The 19,543-nt window shown below is 49.3% G+C and overlaps 3 protein-coding genes across 16 annotated transcripts; 1 reads left to right on the top strand and 2 right to left on the bottom strand.

Annotated features, from left to right (window-relative positions):
• Nucleotides 1-554: 554 nt before the first annotated feature.
• Nucleotides 555-8,455, bottom strand: cdk13 (cyclin dependent kinase 13). The gene is made up of 14 exons (XM_040166583.2): nt 6,319-8,455; nt 5,526-6,086; nt 5,287-5,445; nt 5,058-5,197; nt 4,747-4,917; nt 4,445-4,634; nt 4,293-4,349; nt 4,064-4,165; nt 3,900-3,977; nt 3,398-3,514; nt 3,185-3,316; nt 2,930-3,114; nt 2,149-2,637; nt 555-1,977 (listed from the first exon to the last, which is right to left on the bottom strand). The coding sequence occupies exons 1-14, from the start codon at nt 7,458-7,460 to the stop codon at nt 1,301-1,303; spliced, it is 4,200 nt and encodes a 1,399-aa protein (XP_040022517.2). The 5' UTR covers nt 7,461-8,455; the 3' UTR covers nt 555-1,300.
• A 721-nt stretch (nt 8,456-9,176) lies between these two features.
• On the bottom strand, nt 9,177-14,606 carry ralaa (v-ral simian leukemia viral oncogene homolog Aa (ras related)). Its single transcript, XM_040166592.2, has 5 exons — nt 14,405-14,606; nt 12,722-12,937; nt 12,430-12,638; nt 12,076-12,250; nt 9,177-11,982 (listed from the first exon to the last, which is right to left on the bottom strand). The coding sequence occupies exons 2-5, from the start codon at nt 12,833-12,835 to the stop codon at nt 11,860-11,862; spliced, it is 621 nt and encodes a 206-aa protein (XP_040022526.1). The 5' UTR covers nt 12,836-12,937; nt 14,405-14,606; the 3' UTR covers nt 9,177-11,859.
• Nucleotides 14,022-19,190, top strand: med1l (mediator complex subunit 1-like). Of its 14 annotated transcripts, none has more exons than XM_078096106.1 (17): nt 14,022-14,835; nt 14,952-15,043; nt 15,951-16,026; nt 16,114-16,168; nt 16,270-16,396; nt 16,473-16,501; nt 16,575-16,646; nt 16,733-16,807; nt 16,902-16,978; nt 17,057-17,119; nt 17,217-17,352; nt 17,480-17,604; nt 17,776-17,888; nt 18,011-18,215; nt 18,315-18,410; nt 18,562-18,664; nt 18,808-19,190. In XM_078096106.1, the coding sequence occupies exons 2-17, from the start codon at nt 14,960-14,962 to the stop codon at nt 19,103-19,105; spliced, it is 1,734 nt and encodes a 577-aa protein (XP_077952232.1). In that variant the 5' UTR covers nt 14,022-14,835; nt 14,952-14,959; the 3' UTR covers nt 19,106-19,190. The 14 variants fall into 14 exon arrangements, with proteins under 14 accessions (XP_077952232.1, XP_077952231.1, XP_077952229.1 ...); XM_078096105.1 differs by having other exon boundaries at nt 18,312-18,410; XM_078096103.1 differs by having other exon boundaries at nt 17,193-17,352.
• Nucleotides 19,191-19,543: the final 353 nt, after the last annotated feature.

Here is a 19,543-nt window from a genome sequence, read left to right as displayed (position 1 = left end):
AATGTGATGTGCAATGAATTGCATCAGGTTCTTTTTTTTTTTAAGAATACATTCGACAGAAACATTTTACTTGATGGCAAAAAGGTTGATTGACTTCCTGTGAAATTCGTATCAAAGTTGGCATTGAGAGGGAGAATTCAAGACGTCTGGTTTGCGATCTCTGAGAAGCGGTTCTTCCTTTCGAAGAATCCAGTTAAAGAGCTTCACAATTGAGTCCAACTGCTGTTGGAATCCTTTGTTTCATCCCGACAGATGAACCGCTCGGTATCTGCATGAGCAGCGCTAACCTGCTGTTCCATGTTACAAGTGGCTATTGATTTACTCGAGCCGCCGTCATTTCATGGATGATATATATATATATATATATTATATACACACACACGTCGGGACCGAGCTACAGAGGAAAGGTGTGTTTTCACGGTGAATGTCGGTCGGGGCCACGTTCATGCACTGTGGGGATATTTGACCTGACGCTGCCACCCAGTGGTGCGATCTGTGATGACGGCACAGCCACACATTTATAGTAGAACTGTGAAAAATACAATCATTCGTTGTTGGCATTTCTTTTTTTAATAAACATTTGCCAAAGGAGGAGAGAGGGGGACAAAATAATTTCAGTACAAAAAGAAAAGACAGTTTTTTTTCTCGGTTGTGTGTTTTGTTCTGTTCATGATTTTACAACACTTATTGGCAAAAAGGCATGTGGAATTTAGCATAAGAGCCTTTCTCAATAAAGCCGGATCAGATTTTCTGCAGCCTAAGTGCTTCCTGTCCGTCTGACACCAACAGACCTAATTCCCCAAATAGCCCAATGAGCTGAGCCATCGCCGCTTCAACAGAATAACTGTCGTAATAAAAAGAGAACATTACTGGTCATATTAATTCATTATTAATTGTGCATATAAAGCACACCATCAATTTCTTCTGATAGCTAAAATAGTTTCCGCCTACTTCAGTCAGTAGTGCAAAACATTAATACTAATCTGCTCTGGAGCAATTACGGAAAGGCTACGGTAGAGATTTAAAATGTACCCAGCCTGATAAATGTACACACAAAAAAAAAAAGGTAAAAGTTTAATTTAAAAGACAGCAGAACAGATTACAAAAAAATAGGAAAATGGTACGAGCAAGAAAAGCTCCTCTGGTGTTGTTCGGCCGCCGTTCAGCAACACGCTCCACATTCCAAACGGAGGAGGAATCCGATGCCTTAAAACAAATGGACTTTTCCCCTCCGACAGCTCCCCTGGCCTGAGGGGCGTCGTGCTCAAACAGGCTCCTCCCACTTCATATCTCCAGTCTGTCAGAAAGGAAGGCCTCGTCCCCTGATCGCCGCCGTCGAGTTCACGTGTGGGGCAAAGCCGAGGGGCAGCGGCGGAGCCCCCAATTGGGACGGGGAGCCCCAGGCTTGTCCCGGCGGCGGGGGCGGTCCGCCGTCCTTCCGGGCCATGGCGTGGTTGTACAGGTGGATGGCGCCGGGGTTAGGCTGCCCCTCCACGGGTAGCGGGCTGTGATTGTACTTAAAGCGGTGGTCCTGGTCCCCGGTGAACACCATGCTTCTGCCTCCGGCGCCCGGGGGGTAGGGGTCCGTGTGGCCCGGGGGGGGGCCCGCGGCGGACGAGGAGCCGCCGGCCGTCCCGTGTCCGCTGAACACTTCCCTCAGGGCGTGAGGGGGCAGGCCTCCGCCCAGCATGTGACCCATGTAGCCGTCTCCGAACCCTGCCGGGGTGAAGGGGGGCGGAGGCGGGTGGATGTAGTCTCCGCCGTATCCAGGTCCCTCTGCGGTGGGGAGCGGCGGGTAGTCTGGCTCCGGGGGTCTTCCTCCATCGCCTCCAACGGCAGACGCAATAGGTGGAGCGTGGCCAGTCTTGGGTTCGGGCGGAGGCTGCCGGTAGTCCAGGTCAGCATGTGGAGGGGGCTCTGGAGGCTCGGGGGGCCTCTGGTTTGGGGGCAGGATGGAGACGCCACCTGCTTCAGACACTGAAAGACAGAAATAAACTGCGTTGGAAGGTTTTTCTAATCGTTTTCTTACGTAAGAAGCGTGTGTGCTGCTTTAATGTGAATGTAGCGGCTTCTTGTCCGAGTGGACAGACAGGTGTTGAATGATGTCTTTTACTTGTTGACTGTTCAGTTGCACGGACTACGGGTTACCGGGAGAGACGGGGCTGGGCTCCGGAGGCTGCTTGACCTCCGGAGGCGGAGGCAGCGCCGGCGCCGGGTTGGCGCCCTCCGCTCCGCCGTCGCCGCTCGCGTCCTGCCGCGGCGCCTGCTGAGCTTGCAGGAGCTGGGCCAGCAGCATCGTCATGGCCGTCTGCGTGGCCGCCGCGGCCTCTCCGTCCGGGATAGCCGGCGGCGCGGACGCGGGGGGCGAGGGCGGCTTGGGCATGGGCGGGGTGCGGGGCACGCCGGCAGGGGGGGCCGCGGGCTGGGGAGGCTTCGGCGGCGCGGGCTGAGGAGGAGGCTCCGTCGGGTCGCAGGGCCCCAGGGCTTTGGAGAGCTGCTGTAGTGTTTCCTGGTTGACCTTGGTGCCCATGCACTGGGCCAACTGGGCCGTGTTGACGGAGCTCTTGGGGTGGCCGAGGAAGTTCAGGAGGACCGCCAGCTGCTCCTGCGTTAGCTGGGAGCTCGTAACCTTTGGGTCTGCAAGGAGACAGGAGGCGTCACTCGGAGACATTCTGGACCTCGGTAACGCACATAGAGAACGGATTTAACCCCTCGGGATCATTTACAAGCTTTTTCTGAAGCGGAGATTTGAAAGAGCTGGAAGTTGGAGGCAAAATGAAGGCGCTGAGCGACCGAGGCTCGTTACATCAAAGATTGCGAACCACGACATCAGCGCCACTCCTCGTCTCCCTTCAATCTCAGAAACGCTGGCCGGCCAGTTGATTAATAATATCGCTAAATAACAAATGCAAACGTTGGTTTGACTCACCCAGCGTGGAAGCAGCTGCGTTCTGAGCCTTGGCGGGGGGGAGGCCCTGGGGTGTGTTGCTGCGGCTGTCGTCGAGGCCCAGCTCCTTGCGGGGCGCCTTGGGGGCCGCCGCTTCCTCCGGCATCTGCTTCTGCCGCCGGCGTTTCTTGCTCCACAGCTCGTGACAGTCCTGCCACAGTGGAAGACTGGAGAGAACAAAGAATAAGACACTGCGTAGCAACGAACGCCGTGGGCGCAAAGAGGAGGAAAACCTACTCTGGCGGGGGCATCTTGTCCGGGTCCACGTCCTTGAGGAACTCGCTGCCCAGCGCCTGTTCGGCTGTACAGCGCTTGCTGGGGTCCAGGTTCAACATGTGGTCAAACAGGTCCAGGGCGGACGGAGGGATGCTGGACAACAACAGAGGCGCGCGGGTTCAGTACGGTGCGCTGCTAGAGGGATTCTATCGGACGCCATAGAAGGGAACTTACAACGCAAACTCCTCCCGTAAGCGTCTCCTGTACTGCTTCTTTGGTTTCATGGTGTTGAAGAAGGGGAGTTTTATTACATCCGGCCAGACGGCGGGACAGGGGCTGCCACATATTCGGCTGAAAGACAGAGAGGGATTGTGAAACGTGTGGACCTGATGGGACTCGGCAGATCACACAATGTCTGCACGACTACGCCCAGAAAACTGGCCCGACTCGTTGCTTCAATTAAAAAAAAAACAATTGGTCTCCAACACAAAAACAGTTTGTAGATTATTCCATTTGACACGCCGCAGAGCTCAAAGCAAAAAGAGGAATCGGTACAAACGTTTGGATTTGCCCGGCGGGGGCGATCCGCCCCCATTAGATTAATCACAACCGCAACCGTTCCTCGAACAGGGTCAGTCATAAGAAAACATCTTGTGGTTGCGTAACATTATTATATAAAGAGAACCGCTTTCTCCTGTTTCGGAAACCAATGGTCAGTCGGTGCGACCGAACTCACCTGATTAGCTCCAACTGGGCGAGCTCCTGATTTGCTTGAAATATTGGTTTCTTCGTGAACAGTTCTCCCAGAATGCATCTAAAGCCAAAACAACATACAGATCATCACCGACAGGGCAGGATTATCAAGTGACAAGAGGTCGACTCGGCGAGTGAAGTTCTTACCCGCAGCTCCACACATCAATAGCAGGCGTGTACCGCTCTTCTCCCAGAAGCAGCTCGGGGGGACGGTACCATAGTGTGATCACTTTATTGGTGTACGGGCGACTGAAAGGGGACAACGAGAGACACGTATTGTTTGTATCATCACACAAAATTGCAAAGGCAAGAGCTCTTGAAATGCTGTGGTGGATATCTACTGTACGTATATATACTAGGAACATCGGAGACTCACCTCTCTTCAGAGTTATACAGCCGAGCAAGACCAAAATCTGCCAGCTTTATTTGACCTCTGAATAGGAGGAAGAAGCGATAATTAACGTAGTCGGGGGAAAGAATGCGCGACTGTGCAATGAACCGTGAACGCCGCTCATACGGAGGACTCACTTGTTATTGAGCAGAATATTGGAACACTTGATGTCTCTGTGCAGAAAGTTCTTCTTGTGGCAGTAATCGAGGCCCTCGAGCAGCTGTCGCATGAACGACTTGATGTGGCTCTCGGTGAAATGGACCAGACCGGACTCCAGCAGACCCATCAGGTCGTGGTCCATGTATTCAAACACAAGGTAGAACGCGCCTGAGATGAGAGGAAAGATTTAGTCATTCAGAGAAAAAAAACAGCCACCGTGTTACACAAAGCCACATTGTGTTGTCGGATATAAATAAAAAAATAAAAAAACATGCAGCACCTTTATCGTTCTTGAAATCCAGAGCATCCTCCTTGTCTGTGACGATCTCCTTCATGTTTATGATGCTCTTGTGGTTGAGTTGTCGCAAAATCTTAATCTCTCTGATGGCGGTGATCGGGAAGCCCTCCTTTTCGTTGTCCAGCCGAACTTTCTTCAAAGCCACCATTTCAGCTATGGAGCAGAACGCAGAGTCGTGTCTCACCCTAAACAGATGCTCATCTACGATTGCTTACATTTCGCCTCTAGAGATCCCTGCAAATGGACCCCTATTTACACGCGGGGTAACAAGATGAACATGCATCTTCACTCACCAGTGTCTTTGTCTTTAGCTTTGTACACCTGACCGTAGGTGCCTTCCCCCGTGATTCCAATAATCTCAAACTTATCGACGCAGCGTTTGCCCCAATCGATCTCCGTTTCCTTTATCTCGCCGTGTCTTGGGCCACAGATTCTAGGAAATCAAAGAAAACATATTTCAGCGGAAGCTCGGTGAACATGCAGCAGACGACGGGTTAAGATCACAACTGCTCCGTGACATACTTTGGTCTCCGGCGAAGGGTTTGGGGCTTTTTGTCGTCGGGTGGGCTGTGCGGGGAGGACGTGCCACCCGGAAGTTCGGGGGGGAGGGGCAAGTCGGAAAGTAGCGGACGAGCCTTTCTCTCTGACTTTTTCTTCCCCGAGAGCAAGCTGTCCTTCAGGCTGGAGACACAGAGAGAAGGGATTGAGTGCCGACTATTAACAAGAATTGCTGCTCAGTTGGCTCGATGACACATCCATACCTTTCTCCTTTACTGATGTGCTCAAGAACCATTGGGGGCAGCGGCAGGGACGATAGAGCGGAGATGATTGGCCCGGTGGCTCGTTCCTTCTCTTTGCTCGGTGCAGCTGCTGGTGCTTTCCTCTTGTCCCGAAGCACACAGTCATCTTTCCCCTTGCCGTCCCTGCCGGTCTGGTGCTCGGCGGCCCTCTTGGCCGACCTGTCGGCGGGGGACTGCGGCAGGCTCGACGTGGGGGTCCTGGGACCTTTCTCCGGCGGCGGTGGAGACGGCGGGCGGCCTTTTCTGGACGTGTGATTGGACTTGGGGCTGGGTTGGTGGGCCGACGAGGAACCCTTGGTAGGAGTAGACGTGTTGCTGGAGTTCTTGGCCTTGGCCGCCGCTTCCGCGGCTTTTACCTTCTTCTGCTTGCTGAGTTCCGCGGCGAGACTGGTTTTGAAGGTGAGCGTGCTCGGCGAGAGGCTGGAGGGGCGACTGCGGGAGCGCGAGTGCCGGTGACGGCTACGGGAGCGCGAGCGCCTCGCGGGTGCATACGGACTTCGGCTACGGGATCGAGCAGATCGCCTGGAGAGAAAATAGACACTTTTAGATTTTGTTTCAACTCTACAAACCTCGTGGCATATTTAATTGCTTGTGTGAGACAATTACAAGAGATTACAAAAGAATGACAACACAAATGTCAAGTGCTGGTCAAAGGTTTTTGGGACGGCCAATATGACAAAGCAAAAATAAATATAAAATGTTCTAACTTTGTTGTGTGTACACGCAGCATCCCACCGACTTTGTAAGAACTGACCTGACATCTGGACTTGGGCTCATGGACTTTCTGTATGGACTTCGAGACCTCCTGCGGTTTCCATAAGGACTCGAAGCAAACTCCCCTTGGTCAAAAGGACTGTGTCGGCCGTAGCTCGGGGACCTGCGCCAGGTCGCCGGGCTCGTCGGAGACCGCTTCCTCTTGTTGGTGGAGTAGGAACTGGGTGACTTGGGCGCCCCGTACGCCCCGTAGCCATCGGCATCCCGGTTGTAGTATGTGGAACTGGGGGACACTCTTTTGCTCCCGTAAGTTGGACTTCTTCTCGATATTTGCTGGTTGTAACCAGCGGGAGACTGGTAGCTATATGAATAAGACGTCCCATAGGGACTTTCTCCTTTGAGACCGGGACTTCTCCTGTACGCCCGGAGGTCTTCACGCTCATCCCTGTAAGCTTGTGGAGCCTCTCTGTATGCAGATGGCTGCTCTTTATCAGATCTCGTTTTACTCTTCGGCCTTTTTGAATCCCGTTTGTCTGCAGATTGCGAGGCCTGGGAGGAAGATGTCCTTTTGCCATTCCTGTCATTGCTCCTTGTAGTGTCTCTGGGGGTTTTGGAGCCACCGAGGCTGCCTCCACTCCTAACTTTGGAGGAGTCTCTCTCGCGGCTCTGGCGGTCCCTTTTCCGGCTCTGCTCCTTCTCTTGCTTGCTCCTCTCGGACGCCCCCCGGCTTTGTGCCTCCTTGCACGCCGCCTCCCGGTTTCTCGGGCGACTTCTGTCTGGAGAAGCCGGTCCGTTACTGTCACCCAAGTCAGCATCGCTCAGTCGATCCACCGAAAGCCGGTCAGCGTGGGGGTCCAGTTTGGGAGAAGGGCTGCCAGAAAACCGCTCCGACTGGGAGCTAACGTCGTCATACTCTACCAGTGTCCGAAGTTCAGCGTCCTTACCGAAAGCGCCCTTTCGATCAACGTCGGGGTCTCCCGTGACGCCGGCGTGCCACACGTCTCTCCCCTTGGTCGGCCTGCGTTTCTTTCTGCGAGAAGCCGACAGGCGCCTCTTCTCACGGTGTTTGTCTCGCTGAGCAGCGCCGCTCCCCGGCTTACTGCGCCTGTCCTGTCTGTTAGCATTCCTCTGAGCAGAGGGGCTCCGTCCGCGACCCTCGCGAAGCACCTCCGAATTAGGCATTTATCTAAAAAATAAAATGAACCCCCCCCCACCCCCTCCTCAGAGCCACGTTGAGAAGAATCTGTATATTGTATTCGCTAGTTAAACTATGCTCCTTGTTGTGTCGTGGAACAAAAACATTGGCTTAGCGGTGAAACGTCGACAGGCTAGTTAGCTAACGTTACAGCAAACTCACAATCAGGACAGGTAGCTAGCGTTAGCTAATATTAGCATTACGACGCTAGCTCGTATCAGATTAAAGAAAATAAAGTTACCCCCAAAGGTAGTTACTTCATGACACTTTGTGCCTGTAGATTCCGCCACATAAAATCCACAATATGCCGTTTAGTTATAGAAACAGTTGGTTCTCAAACGTTGTACTCCAGGACGGAAAGCTCGCAGTTTTGCTAGCTAATAGCAGTCGGGTTAGCCAGCTAGCCTCCAATAGCTAACTGTGTACAGCTAGACAGTCGCATTCCATCTCATGGTCAAAGCACAGGCCTGACGCCACTGGAAGTCTAAAATCCAGTTCTTCTGCAAGGTTGCCGCTCATGCGAGCATGTAAAGCCAATATCCAGATCGCGTTAAAGTCGAAGTAAAAAAACTCCGTCTCCCCTCCACAAACTTCTTCTCGCCTTCCATCACACTCCAATGTGCAACAAGGAAGTGAATAGCACACGAGTTGGCTGGATAGCCGCCGCTAGCCAGCTAGCACCTTAGCCAGCTAGCTTCCCTTTCTCCTTGCGTGGAGTTCAATGCAACTCAGTCGGGATGCCTTATAACAATGCTGTTTAAAAAAACACGCCTGCTCTCACGCATCTCGCCGGGCCATTGCTACCTCTCACCGCCACGTGATCTAAAAGCAGCAACCGTGTTTCCGTGACAAAATGCCCCACTATCCCATGAATATATTTCCAAATATTGTAACTTTGTTCGCAATGTTGCTAGCGGCGCAATTCGCCAGGCCCGAGACGGCTTTCGAACTACAGGCCTTGTGCGTCGGTGTGAACCAATGATACCCGCATGCGTAATCCTCGTCAGCGGTTACGTCACAGCCAAGAGACCCCCCCCCTACTGCCACAATATAACAAACAAATAATGTAGAAATAGACTCATCAATTCATACAAAAGGCAAAGTATGTTTTTGGTTTCTTATTTCATGAACTACATATGAGATCTTTGGAAAACTTGCGGATACAGATATTTATTTAGGGAGATAATCTATTATTTCATAAAAAATGTTAAAATACTGAGAATATAACCGGGTGATGTGCAGCTGCTACAATGTTATTGTCTGACATGAGTGACATTGAGATGCAGTCATTAAACGTATTACTGGTATTGTAGAAAAATAAATATAAAATAATATATTAAAATACTCTAAAGATTTCCACATTACACAGACCATGTGTTTATATTTAATGTGGGCATGGTGCCAATTTTATACACACTTGATTCAAATATGTTGGCAGTAGTTTACATTAGTTCCACTGTTATGAAACAGGACTACACCAACTACTTTAAGTTTGTGTCTGTGTAAACACAGAAATATGGTCTAAGCCAAGCCGTCTGAGTGCATGTAAATGTACATTAAAGTTTAAAGTGACAGGAAAAAAATATTGACAGTAACTAATATACATTTTTCAATTGGCCTTGACTTGATTGATATAAAAGGCCGTGTTCTGCAGTGTGATCACAGAAATACAAAGAACAAAAAGACAAAGAACATCTGAATAATACATTTGAAAAATGTCATTAGTAATATCCACTTTATTTCTCATTTCAAAGTACCTCACTAACAAACAAAAATAACTGAAATCAAAGCTTCACGTCTTGCCTTCACAAACAGTCTACATCAGTGGTTGAGTTCATATGAAATGAACATGAAGGAGATGTTGAATTGATGGCATACATACACCCAATCAAATACACTGATATTTACGCTTTATTTCCAAGGGTACTTATATAAAAGGCAAAACAAAATATGTTAATACGCCGAAGGACCGCTTCTTCATGGCGTTCACACAAATGTCGGTTTTAGAATCCCCAATTAAATCCGTTCGGCCATATTAACATGAAGAATGATAAAAGCACCAAAACAATAGTTTTATATGCATATGTTGCGAGCAAACAAGCACTACGGTGGTGGCTTCTCCCCAACGATGAGGACACACGGCAGTTGATAAAATGGCGGTTCGCTCACGTCGCTTTCTGCGCCTGTCACTTCAACTTTCAGCTGCGTTTCCATCACGGTGCGGCGTGCTGGAGGTTAGCCCTTAAAACATTTACTCAAACTACTTTCTAAACATTCTGTTGCCACGACTTCCCAACATTTGGGGTTTCGCGTCACATATCTTTACATTTTAAAACTCTGTGCTTTTCAGTTTACATGAAATCCCACGGACATTCTTTTGCATTTTTTCCCTTGTATGAATAAAACAATGACATGTATGACAAACAAAGCCTGTAATCAAAGCCATGAGTTAATTAGTGTTACTGTATTAACAATGTTCAGTGTTTTCAAACATAAAAGCATATGCGCTGGGGTCAGATCTCTAATCGGCATTTCAGTTTAAATGCTTCTAGTCTCTTGCCGACACTGGTTTGAATTGTCTCCAACTTTCTTGTTCTCGTCCTCTTTGCAATTACAATGATACATTCTTTTGCATAGACTCCAGTGTTGGGCTTCCTATTGGGTGAGGAAATCCTCATGTAAATGGTGAGCCGTTGCCGTGGCAATAACCCCTGGATAGTGGTCACACTTTGATAGTAAAAAATAAGTTAAACTTTAAATAAGCTAAAAGACATAAATTGGTTCAGTCATAAAAGAGAAACTAAGCGAGCCGAGCGGGTGAGGGGGGGACTTCACAGTGGGTTTTGGTCCAGGCAATTCTTCATTCCCCCCCCCACTGCTTTAATCCTTATTTGCCTGTAAAATGACTACTGCATAAGAAAATGAACAGGCCGGGTGGGAAGCAGAAGGTAAACAAAGCAGAATGACCTTTTAAACTCTGCACATCACTGGCAGGCTAAGATTACAGGCAAACAGGATGGGGGCAGAAAGGAGGGGGTTGGTGTGTGTGTGTGTGGGGGGGGGGGGGGGTTATTCACATTCACAATGGACAGAGAGGCAACAGTGATGCACTGTAAAGGGAATGACTAAACCGCCCGTAGCCTTGCATTTCATTCCCAAGCCGTTCAGAATTAAAGTTCCTCAGCTGTGTGCACGGGGAGATCTGAAACAAGCTGTGCAGTGTTTCCTCCTCTTGCTCTCTGCAGAAAGTTGTCATTCACATCAGTAATGAGTGGGCACTTGTCTGTTTCTAGCTAGCACACTTCTTTGGTGTATGGGAGCAACTTTTTGGACAGGTACCACTTTACTTCTATCGAGCCTGCCTTCATTTTGACATTGTATGCCTTCGAATTGATCAATTCCTTATTAAAAAGGAATACGTTTAGGTTAAAAGAAAAAAAGAGGAACTACACGGATGGTGATTAAAATCCAGAGCCAGAAAAAGCTAAATCTGGAAAAATAAATCTTTACCCGACTTTCCCCGATGGGTTTACAAACAGCAGGGGAGGACGTAGTGTTGTGGAACCGCCTTTTATCGGGAGCACCTGGGATTCATTTATCAAAAGAAAAAAAAAAAAAAAGGCAGAGAAAGTTGTTGGCGAAATGAGGTAAAACATCTGAAATGTTACTGAAAAAAAGTGTTAGAAAATCACTCACAGATTTCGAAGAACGATCAACGTTTTGTGCATTTGAGAGGATTAAACGACGCGAAAGGGGAAGAAAACGGAACCATCGGTGCTCTGCTAGCTTACGCTGGTTGCCGGGACGGAGGACAACAAATGGAAGAAAAGGTTGGACTCCATAACTGTACCACGTGGAAGAATTGATAACTGGGAATGGCATCACACTTGCGCTCTTCGTAACAACCTTTCAATTGAAGCGCTTCTCAGATTCCCTCGTTCAACGTACATTTCCTTGGTGGCACTTGATGAATTCTGGGTTGACACAGAGTCTGTCCACGTACATCTTCTCCCCCACTATCCCGCCCAAACCTCGGCTCTGACGCTCGCATTGGCTTCTTCTGCGCATTTGTCTGAATATATTATACACATCGTACTTTACAATGAAAGGTTTGGTAACATTTTTGGGGCTTAGGCCTAAAACCAAACACCAGCCTGACTTTGTAATGTGGTCGGATTGAAAGAGAGACAAGAGACAGGGAAGACACATCAGGTATTTGGAGTGTCAGCACATAGAGTTAGAGCTATAAATGGTGAGTGTGGGGGGGGGCACCTTACTACTCCCCGACACGCAGTCAGAAAGTCATAGTCAGGTGTGGGCACAAAATAAATGCAAAAGTCTGAGAAATGGATTTGTACATAAGCAGCCACCCTGCCCTCTTTACCACTATAAAATACAGCATCTCTCACGAATTCTCTTGGCCAAACTTTTACTTTTCTTTTTCCCGTTCTTCTCTTTGCTGTCCTCCATTTTCCTCGCTCGGATCTCTCTCATCAGGTCAAAGAACACCTGTTTAAAAAAAACCAAAAAAAAGGGGGAGGAGTTGACACCACCTTGTTTGGACAGACACCAACGGCGTAAACTCCCGCTAGTCCTACGTACCTTGTCCACATTGGCCCGGGTTTTAGCAGAGGTCTCCACGTAGCACACGCCCCACTGCTCGGCGCGGGCCTTCGCCTCGTCGGCGCTGACCTGCCGCCGGTCGTCCAAATCAGACTTGTTCCCAACTAAGAGGAACGGCACGTTTTCATCCTCCTTCACTCGCAGAATCTGCTCTCTGCAAAGAGGGTGAACGAGGTAGAATCAGAAAAACATACAGGCGCCTCGAATGATGTTCTGAAATGGGAAAATGAATAAAGATGAATAAAGCTTTTGCATTTTAGCAGAGGGAAGACGCACAGTGGTCACACTCGGTAAAATCTAAAGGATGTTAAACTCTCTCGTTTGCTAGCGGACCTGAAGTCGACAGTCGCTGCGAATGATTCCAGTTCCGTGATGGAGAACACGCAGAGGAAACCCTCGCCGCTGCGGAAGTAGTTATCTCGGATGGCTGCGTAGTCCTCTTGTCCAGCCGTGTCGAGGATGTCGATCTGCACCTCTTCTCCGTCCAGCACCACTTTCTTCCTGTAGCTGTCTGCCTTGGTGGGCTCGTAGTCTTCCACAAACTGCAAAGCAAAACAAATACATATATTCACACCAACAACTGTGCAAAGAAGGAACACTGCTGCTTGTGGTGCAAATGGCTCACCTCATCATACATGAACTGGAGCGTGAGGGCGGACTTCCCCACCCCTCCACTGCCCACCATGATCACTTTGTGAAGGGCTAGAGAGTTCTGCCCTTTCGGCTTAGCAGCTGCCATGGCTGTGCTTTGCGAGAGATCCGAGCGTGAAAGGTAACGGGAAGGATCGGGAGAGGAAGGCTATAAAAGTCCAGCTGCAACAAGGGGGCCGACTTATTATTCCTGGGGAGGAAATAGGGGAAAAAAAGGTAAATGAGAAAAAGAAATCCAGAGATTTTGGATCATTTACGAGGCTCTTGAATCTATTCCTGCAGCTAAGATTGCGATGCCATGACTGCCTCTTATAACCAGGAGAAACTGGCACTACACTGTAAATATGACATCAGTGCAGTGGCGTATGCTCGGTTCTTGCTTAAGACTGCAGAAAGATGAAACGTGATGATGAGCATCTGCACTGAATTGGTGCCTTAAAAAACGGCTTTATGATCTGTGTTATTTATCATTGGTATGCTCCTGCAGAAAGATTACATTTCCCCTTATGTAGCTTTTTACTTCATACGGTTTCTTTACCTAAAAGTAATTAGGCAGTGTTTCCCAGTACCGTTATGCAGATAGATCAGAAAATTAAGAAGCTGCCTCGCCTTGTTTGCAAAGCCACTACTCACAACAGTGATGAAATATAGAGAAGTAGACTTTACTGCCATTGCACACAGTGGGCCAATTCCATTAACCTAAAACGTCTCTTTGAAATCTATTCAGCAGAGAAATATATTTGTTTTAAGGTTCTGGATGACAGAAGACACATTTTTGACAGGACTGGATAAAAATCTGACATGAAATGCGCTCTCCTCATCACAGGTCCACTCAGACCTCCTCTGATGAAGATGGGAGTGCAGCCAGCAGGTCATTATACACATTAACAAAAAGAGGGTGAATGCACTAAAAGTCAATAATACGATTTACTACAGGATGAAATATCCTTTCACTTTAATCATTTAAAAAAAAGGCAAAGAAATGCAAGTTAACTCTTAACAAATGGTGTATATATATATATATCGGTGGATCATAGCAACCACCTTTAGCATTTAAAGTGTCATTATAACCACGTGACTAAAGGTTAATTCTAAGCTGATTTTGAAATTGGCTCATTAACGTTACCTGCAGTTCGATACACAGGCACGTCATCAACCCAGTAAAATCACCTGAACCAAGTGACCATTTCACCTCGTTGTTACAACCGGAATCACGAATATCAACACGCAGTTCTCCTCCAATCGTGCCAACTTGTTAGCATGTTATGTTAGCTGGTGCCATGTCAAACAGCAGGTGAACTAACAGTTAGCTAGCAGGTTGACTACGATTTGGCTAACAAGCTAACTAGCCGACTCACGCAAGGCAAACGTCACCGTCACGTTATTTAGGTGAATATATATAGGTTATTCAGATAACGCATTAAAAAAAAGAAGAAAAAAAAAAACACGCATACACACTTAAAATCGGTTACCCGGCAACAGCTGTTCGGTAGCCACAAAAAAGGGGGAATGCTAGCAACCGATAACGAGCAGCTACTCCCAACCCAATTACGTCGCGGTAAAAATGTACAAATACATATATTTTTTTAAGAAGACAACAAACGGGGACGTAACGAGGCGTTGCAACGGCAGCGTCGACTTCACTGACATCACCTACCCGGCACACGGACCCGTGTTCCCCTCGGTTCGTCGTTACACGGAGGATCGGTTTAGCCGCGGTGCTCCGTTAGCTCATGGCTAGCTCCGCCTGGCTCGCTCCAGAGACTCAGCCGCGGTGTGGCTGCGCGTCCTGCGGCTCCTCGGCTCCGTCTGACAACGCCCGCCCGCGAGAACCAGGCGACGCTCCTCTTCACCTCTTTGTGCGTGTGTGTCAGTGCGTGTGCGAATCGGTTCGTCACTCATCATAAAAGCGTCTCCCACCAACAGTTTAAAATAATGACGCAATGCCCACATGAGTTTGGATCGTTGTTGGACATTAAGGGCAGTTTATTGAACGTGCATTTGATTGGTCGGATGCTCGTACATGTTGGCCCGTGTGTTCAGGTGCAGACGGTTGTCAAATCAGCAGGGGTGACTTGCAGGAGGAAGGTGATGTTGGTTTAACGTTTTATCAGTCGATATCCAACCGTAAACTACTTGAAAACTACAAAAAAATGTGTGTGCTGCTGTTTTAACGACTGCCGTTTGTTCCCCTTTGTGTGCAGCTTTAGTCATGGAGTCCAAAATCTCCAAACTGCACTTGAAATTTGCAGAGAAAACCTGGAATGAAACCTTCCAACTCGTCAGAAGATGCATGGTGAAATCAATTCCACATATATGAGATATATGCACTGAATGGACATAAAGTTTAACACTTTATTGGTTAAGATGATGCCGATTTGCAAATGGGGAACTGGTGTGGTGATGCACTGGGAATGACCTCATCTGACCATCAACACACAACGTCTTTGTTGTTGGGTCAGTTTGTGCGTGGACGCTAACTTGGACCACATGGCGTATACTATGAGTGCAGAGCCCTTTTGAAACAACACACAGTTGCTGTTTTTTTTAGATTTGTCTTCTGGCCGTGGCTTTGTTTTTAATACATTTGACACTCAAATTAACGTTTGTTCTCGGAAAGATGCAGATGGATACGATCAGGCTTTGAGATCAGGGCCGAACACGCGATGCTTCACAGACTCCAGTGTCGTTTCCGCCTGACAAAAGGGCCGCAATGTGTAATGTGGATTTAGCACTGGGAAAACAAGACGTGTGCTTTAGGCTATGAGAGGGCGTGTTTGTTTTCTTTCTATTTGTCATGGCTGGGGCGGTGGGATGGATAATACTTTGGGATTAATGCAAAGTGGAGCTTGGCAGTGGTCAGTCTCCGGAGTCTCGTAAAGAATCGTGATTAGCTGGTGGTCTGAAGTGATGTGTGGTCCAAGGGGGATAAGGCATCTGGGGTTAGTCATGCAGCTTCGTGCCAGCAGCGATGCTGAATAGAACTTTTATAGGACCAGGCCTCTCAAGAAAAAAAAAAAAAAAAAGCACTTGTAGAATGTATTGCTGCAGGTTTTTTTAAAAACGCAACTATCCCAGAGTGCAGAGCACCCAAAGGGGGTCACGGGATGGGCTGGCGGGACCAAAGACCGTTTACACAAAGATGACTTTGCTACACAACCGGACCATTGTTGTTTTTGTGTCGTCCCTTTGTGTCCAAACAGGACAAACCCAAGGACAAATCCAAACCCTGTAGGCCGCTGGTTAGATCTCTGGAAAGGCTCCAGGACGTGTTTAACGGTAAACAAACGACACACCCATGATTCACTGTGTGTTTCAGCACACGTGTGTTCTTGACGTGAGCGTAAGTTGGTCTGTTTGTTTCAGTGTCCTCTATGAAAACCATGAGGTCCCGTCTGGAGATGATTGCCAAACAACAAGGGTTAGAGCGTTGGCTTTAAACTCCAGGTATTTTACCATTTAAATCTTTGGCACACATCCCCCCCCCCCCCCCCCCCGCCTTCCCTCTCTGTCTCCCCTCAGAATGGGCTTCCACCTCACCGAGGCCACGTGCTACCTGACGGCGGATCTGTTCTACCTGGAGGTGGTGTTGCTGCCCTACGGCGGGGTGGAGGAGGTGAAGGTGGCCCCACACGGAAAAGCCCCCGTCGTAAGTGGACTGCGCGGCCTCTCACTCCACTCTCCCCCTTTACCGCGAGTGATAACGAGATGCAATTGTCTTGCAGCCCAGCGAGTCCTTTCTCCAGCTGCTGAGGTAAGCGCATGACGGTCACACAGCGACGCCCTGTTTTACACGCTGGCAGTTTGCTCGCTTTCCGACGCCGCAGGTCAAAAGAGTTTGCAGAGTTCTCCGTGAAGTTGGCGGGCCTCTTCACGCAGTACGACATCCCAGGAGACAGGTCTACCTGCTCTTTAAACATAAAGAATTAACCGTTTATAATCACCTGGAGTCATTTGACTATTTCTTCTTTTTTTGATGTTTCAGTGAAACTCGATTGAAATTGTTTTCATCCATGCAATGGCTCTGGAAAGACTTGCAGCATATCTCCCAACTGCCAAGGTGAAGGACTTTAAAAACACAAGGGCCACAAATCAGAGCTGCAACAAATCAACTTTTAGTGGATTTTATTCATGCAGATGTTTATTTTTTCCAGCGTGCCGAAGGACTCGGACCCCCGAGTGGACGTGATGAACCACGGCAGAAGTGGGTGTCTGATAGCTGAAAAAGAAGGTAGACGAAGAGGAGAAACGGCGGCGTAAAGAACGGCCGCATCACTTCCTTCAGCTCACGTTTGTTTTATCGCTTTAGATTTCCCCATGACGATCCAATTCTACGCACCTCCGACTGATGGAATGAAGACCTCAGATCGACGTGAGCTGTCAAACGCATTTGGTCTACAGACCCGTTAACATTTGAACGCACGAGGCATCTTTTAGGGCCTCAGCATTTGTTCCATTTCCCCCTAAAGCTCTTCTTTTTGAAGAAACGGCCGCCACGGAGCCGCCGGTCCAGGCCGCCCGGGTGACCGTGGGTGTCAGCGACGCGGCTCACAGGCTTCAGATGGCATCGCTGCTCCCACAGCCTCCACAGCTGGATCCCCAGGGGTGACGTGTTGCCGTTTTTTTGAATCGCTCCCACGTGTCTTTTTTGTTTTTTTGTTGCTTTGGCACGCCGCGGTGAATGTGAGCGCCGGCGGTGCTGACGTGGTGAACTTGTGTGGCGTGTGGTTAGTCATCCTGTGTTCCTGTCGTCTGCCGAGGCGCCTCACGAGACGCTGCCCGCCTGCTTCCTCCTCAAACTGCAGCCGGCAGTACCAATGACGTTGTCGTTTGTCGACAAGCTCCGCCACATTACAGGTCAGTGTGTTTTTAAAAAAAGTAATAATTTAGGTTTCACCATGTAAAGCGCCGTTTAACCTCTTTTTAAAGCACATGATGCATTAAGTTACGTATTATAATTTGAAGGAATGGCCCAGAAGGATCGCCCCCTCTGACTCCCCGTTGTTCCGCCACTGTGATGTTTGCTAGATATTCCCATACCAGATGTTGACCTGCAGTGGGCACCCTTACCCAAGCTTCTGACGGGGCGTTCAAACGGCCCCGGGGAGCTGCCAGATGAGCAGGATACCATCTTTACAGTGGTACGGATGTATGTTCATTGACGCACTTGCGAGGAATCCCAACAATAAATGTAACGGCGCTCGCGCCGGGCTAAATAATTCCAGCCTTTCCAGAAAGGGGAATCAATGGCTTCTCTGCGCAGCCTCTTCCCGGTGGCGCGCTGCACCGCTACGTCCTCCTCGCGGCGGCGTGGGGGGAGGCGCCTGCCCAGAGAGCGGCGGCGGTGGACAGCATCCCCTTCACCCACCCGGCCCACGTGCCGGCGCTGCTGCAGCTGCTCCGGCACCAGAGCGCCATCAACACGCTGCTGAGGAGCTGCATCGGCCCTCCGGGGGACGGCGCAGCAGGTAGGGGCGCGTTTTTTGCAGGTCGTGAAAGCCGGTACCGCTGGAACAGCGGCGGGCGAACGCGACGTGATGGTTTGTTGATGGATTCCGTCAAAGCAGGTTCGGTGCCTGACCTGCACTTGGAGGTCCTCCCGGAGTCTGAGACCAGCTTTTCTGTGACCTTCCAGCGACCTGACGCCGACTCGCTTGCCGTTTGTGAGCATTTCAGAATATACAACAAAGACCTTTTATCTTTTATCTGATGTTTTACGATTTGTATGCTCTTGGCCTCCCAGTTCTTTATGAATTAAGAGACTTGGACAGAAAACGTGTGTGGCTTATTGTTGCCGTCCTCTTCTCCTCTCAGTGCTGGTGAACGTCTGTGATTCCAGCCAGATCACTTGCACTTTGTTCGGCTCCGGAATGGTGGATCCCTCTGTAGATGAATACCTTTCCACTGTCACGAAGAGGTGTGGCTCATTAAAGAGGACGATAGTTCCAGGCCTTCATCACGGGGATTGAGATCGTTCTGATTTGCAGCAGCGTGAAATCGACTTGTGTTCCAGTGATCTTTGCGTTCCTGGTCTCTCTCTTTCTCTAACCTCGTTTTCAGGTTCATGTCCGTTCCCGTGACCTTGAAGGCGTTACACGGCAGGCTGGAGGAGTCCTCCTCTGCTCCGCTCTCTCCCGGCCGTCCGGCCACCCCAGAGGCCGAAAATCACCGCTCGAGCACCACCGTGACCGCCCCCAGCGGCGCCCTGACCGCACGCCCCCAGAGTGCAGCGGGGCCGGAGGAAGGCCTCGCCGTGGCCGAATCTGAGCTCCTTCCTGAAATAACCGCGAGTCCTGCTGGCGCCTCGTACCCCGACCCGTTCGCTCGCGCGGATGTTTTCACACCGGGTGACCAGTGAGCGTCGCGTGCAACTGAATCACTCGCATGCAATGGCGTGACTCGGGCCGCTTTCTCCAATGAATAAAGGTTTTGGCAAAGACAAAGTTGATGCAGCAGTTTTCTTTTTTGAATCCAGTGAACAATCACAGCTTCTGCGGGAGGTCCAAGCGTTTGATACGACGCATTCCGGCGTGGACGATTGCTTCCTTGGGTCTGTAGCTTCGTTTAGTTCGTCCCGGACATCAGCGAGCAGCTTGAAACTTGCCCTACGACCTCTTCAACTTCAATTTGGAACCGTTTTCTCTCTCCAGCCAGGAATGTTCCCAAATTCAATTTAAACCGTTTTGCCAAGAGTGACATGCGCTGGTCCATAGTTTAAACCGACTGTACAGAAGCATTAAGTAACTTCTCTACACTTTAAAGGGGCCACTCTAATCTGTATTTGATATAAGTATAT

The sequence above is a fragment of the Gasterosteus aculeatus genome, chromosome 21 (assembly GCF_964276395.1).
Source record: "Gasterosteus aculeatus chromosome 21, fGasAcu3.hap1.1, whole genome shotgun sequence".
Classification (NCBI taxonomy): Eukaryota; Metazoa; Chordata; class Actinopteri; order Perciformes; family Gasterosteidae; genus Gasterosteus; species Gasterosteus aculeatus.
The sequence above is the reverse complement of the archived record's forward strand: the minus strand, read 5'-3'. Positions and strand labels throughout refer to the sequence as shown.

Excerpts from the sequence above, each read along its gene's own strand:
- cdk13 (XM_040166583.2), bottom strand. The coding sequence starts at position 7,460 with ATGCCTAATTCGGAGGTGCTTCGCGAGGGTCGCGGACGGAGCCCCTCT. Across the intron at positions 3,317-3,397 it reads TTACGGGAGGAGTTTGCGTT|CATCCCTCCGTCCGCCCTGG; the intron begins GTAAGTTCCCTT and ends GTTGTTGTCCAG. Across the intron at positions 2,638-2,929 it reads CGCAGCTGCTTCCACGCTGG|ACCCAAAGGTTACGAGCTCC; the intron begins GTGAGTCAAACC and ends GTCTCCTTGCAG.
- ralaa (XM_040166592.2), bottom strand. The coding sequence starts at position 12,835 with ATGGCAGCTGCTAAGCCGAAAGGGCAGAACTCTCTAGCCCTTCACAAA. Across the intron at positions 12,639-12,721 it reads TCCAGTTCATGTATGATGAG|TTTGTGGAAGACTACGAGCC; the intron begins GTGAGCCATTTG and ends TTTGCTTTGCAG. Across the intron at positions 12,251-12,429 it reads GCAGCGACTGTCGACTTCAG|AGAGCAGATTCTGCGAGTGA; the intron begins GTCCGCTAGCAA and ends CCCTCTTTGCAG.
- med1l (XM_078096097.1), top strand. The coding sequence starts at position 14,481 with ATGGCTAGCTCCGCCTGGCTCGCTCCAGAGACTCAGCCGCGGTGTGGC. Across the intron at positions 16,502-16,574 it reads TCCTTTCTCCAGCTGCTGAG|GTCAAAAGAGTTTGCAGAGT; the intron begins GTAAGCGCATGA and ends CCGACGCCGCAG. Across the intron at positions 17,605-17,775 it reads CAAGCTCCGCCACATTACAG|ATATTCCCATACCAGATGTT; the intron begins GTCAGTGTGTTT and ends GATGTTTGCTAG.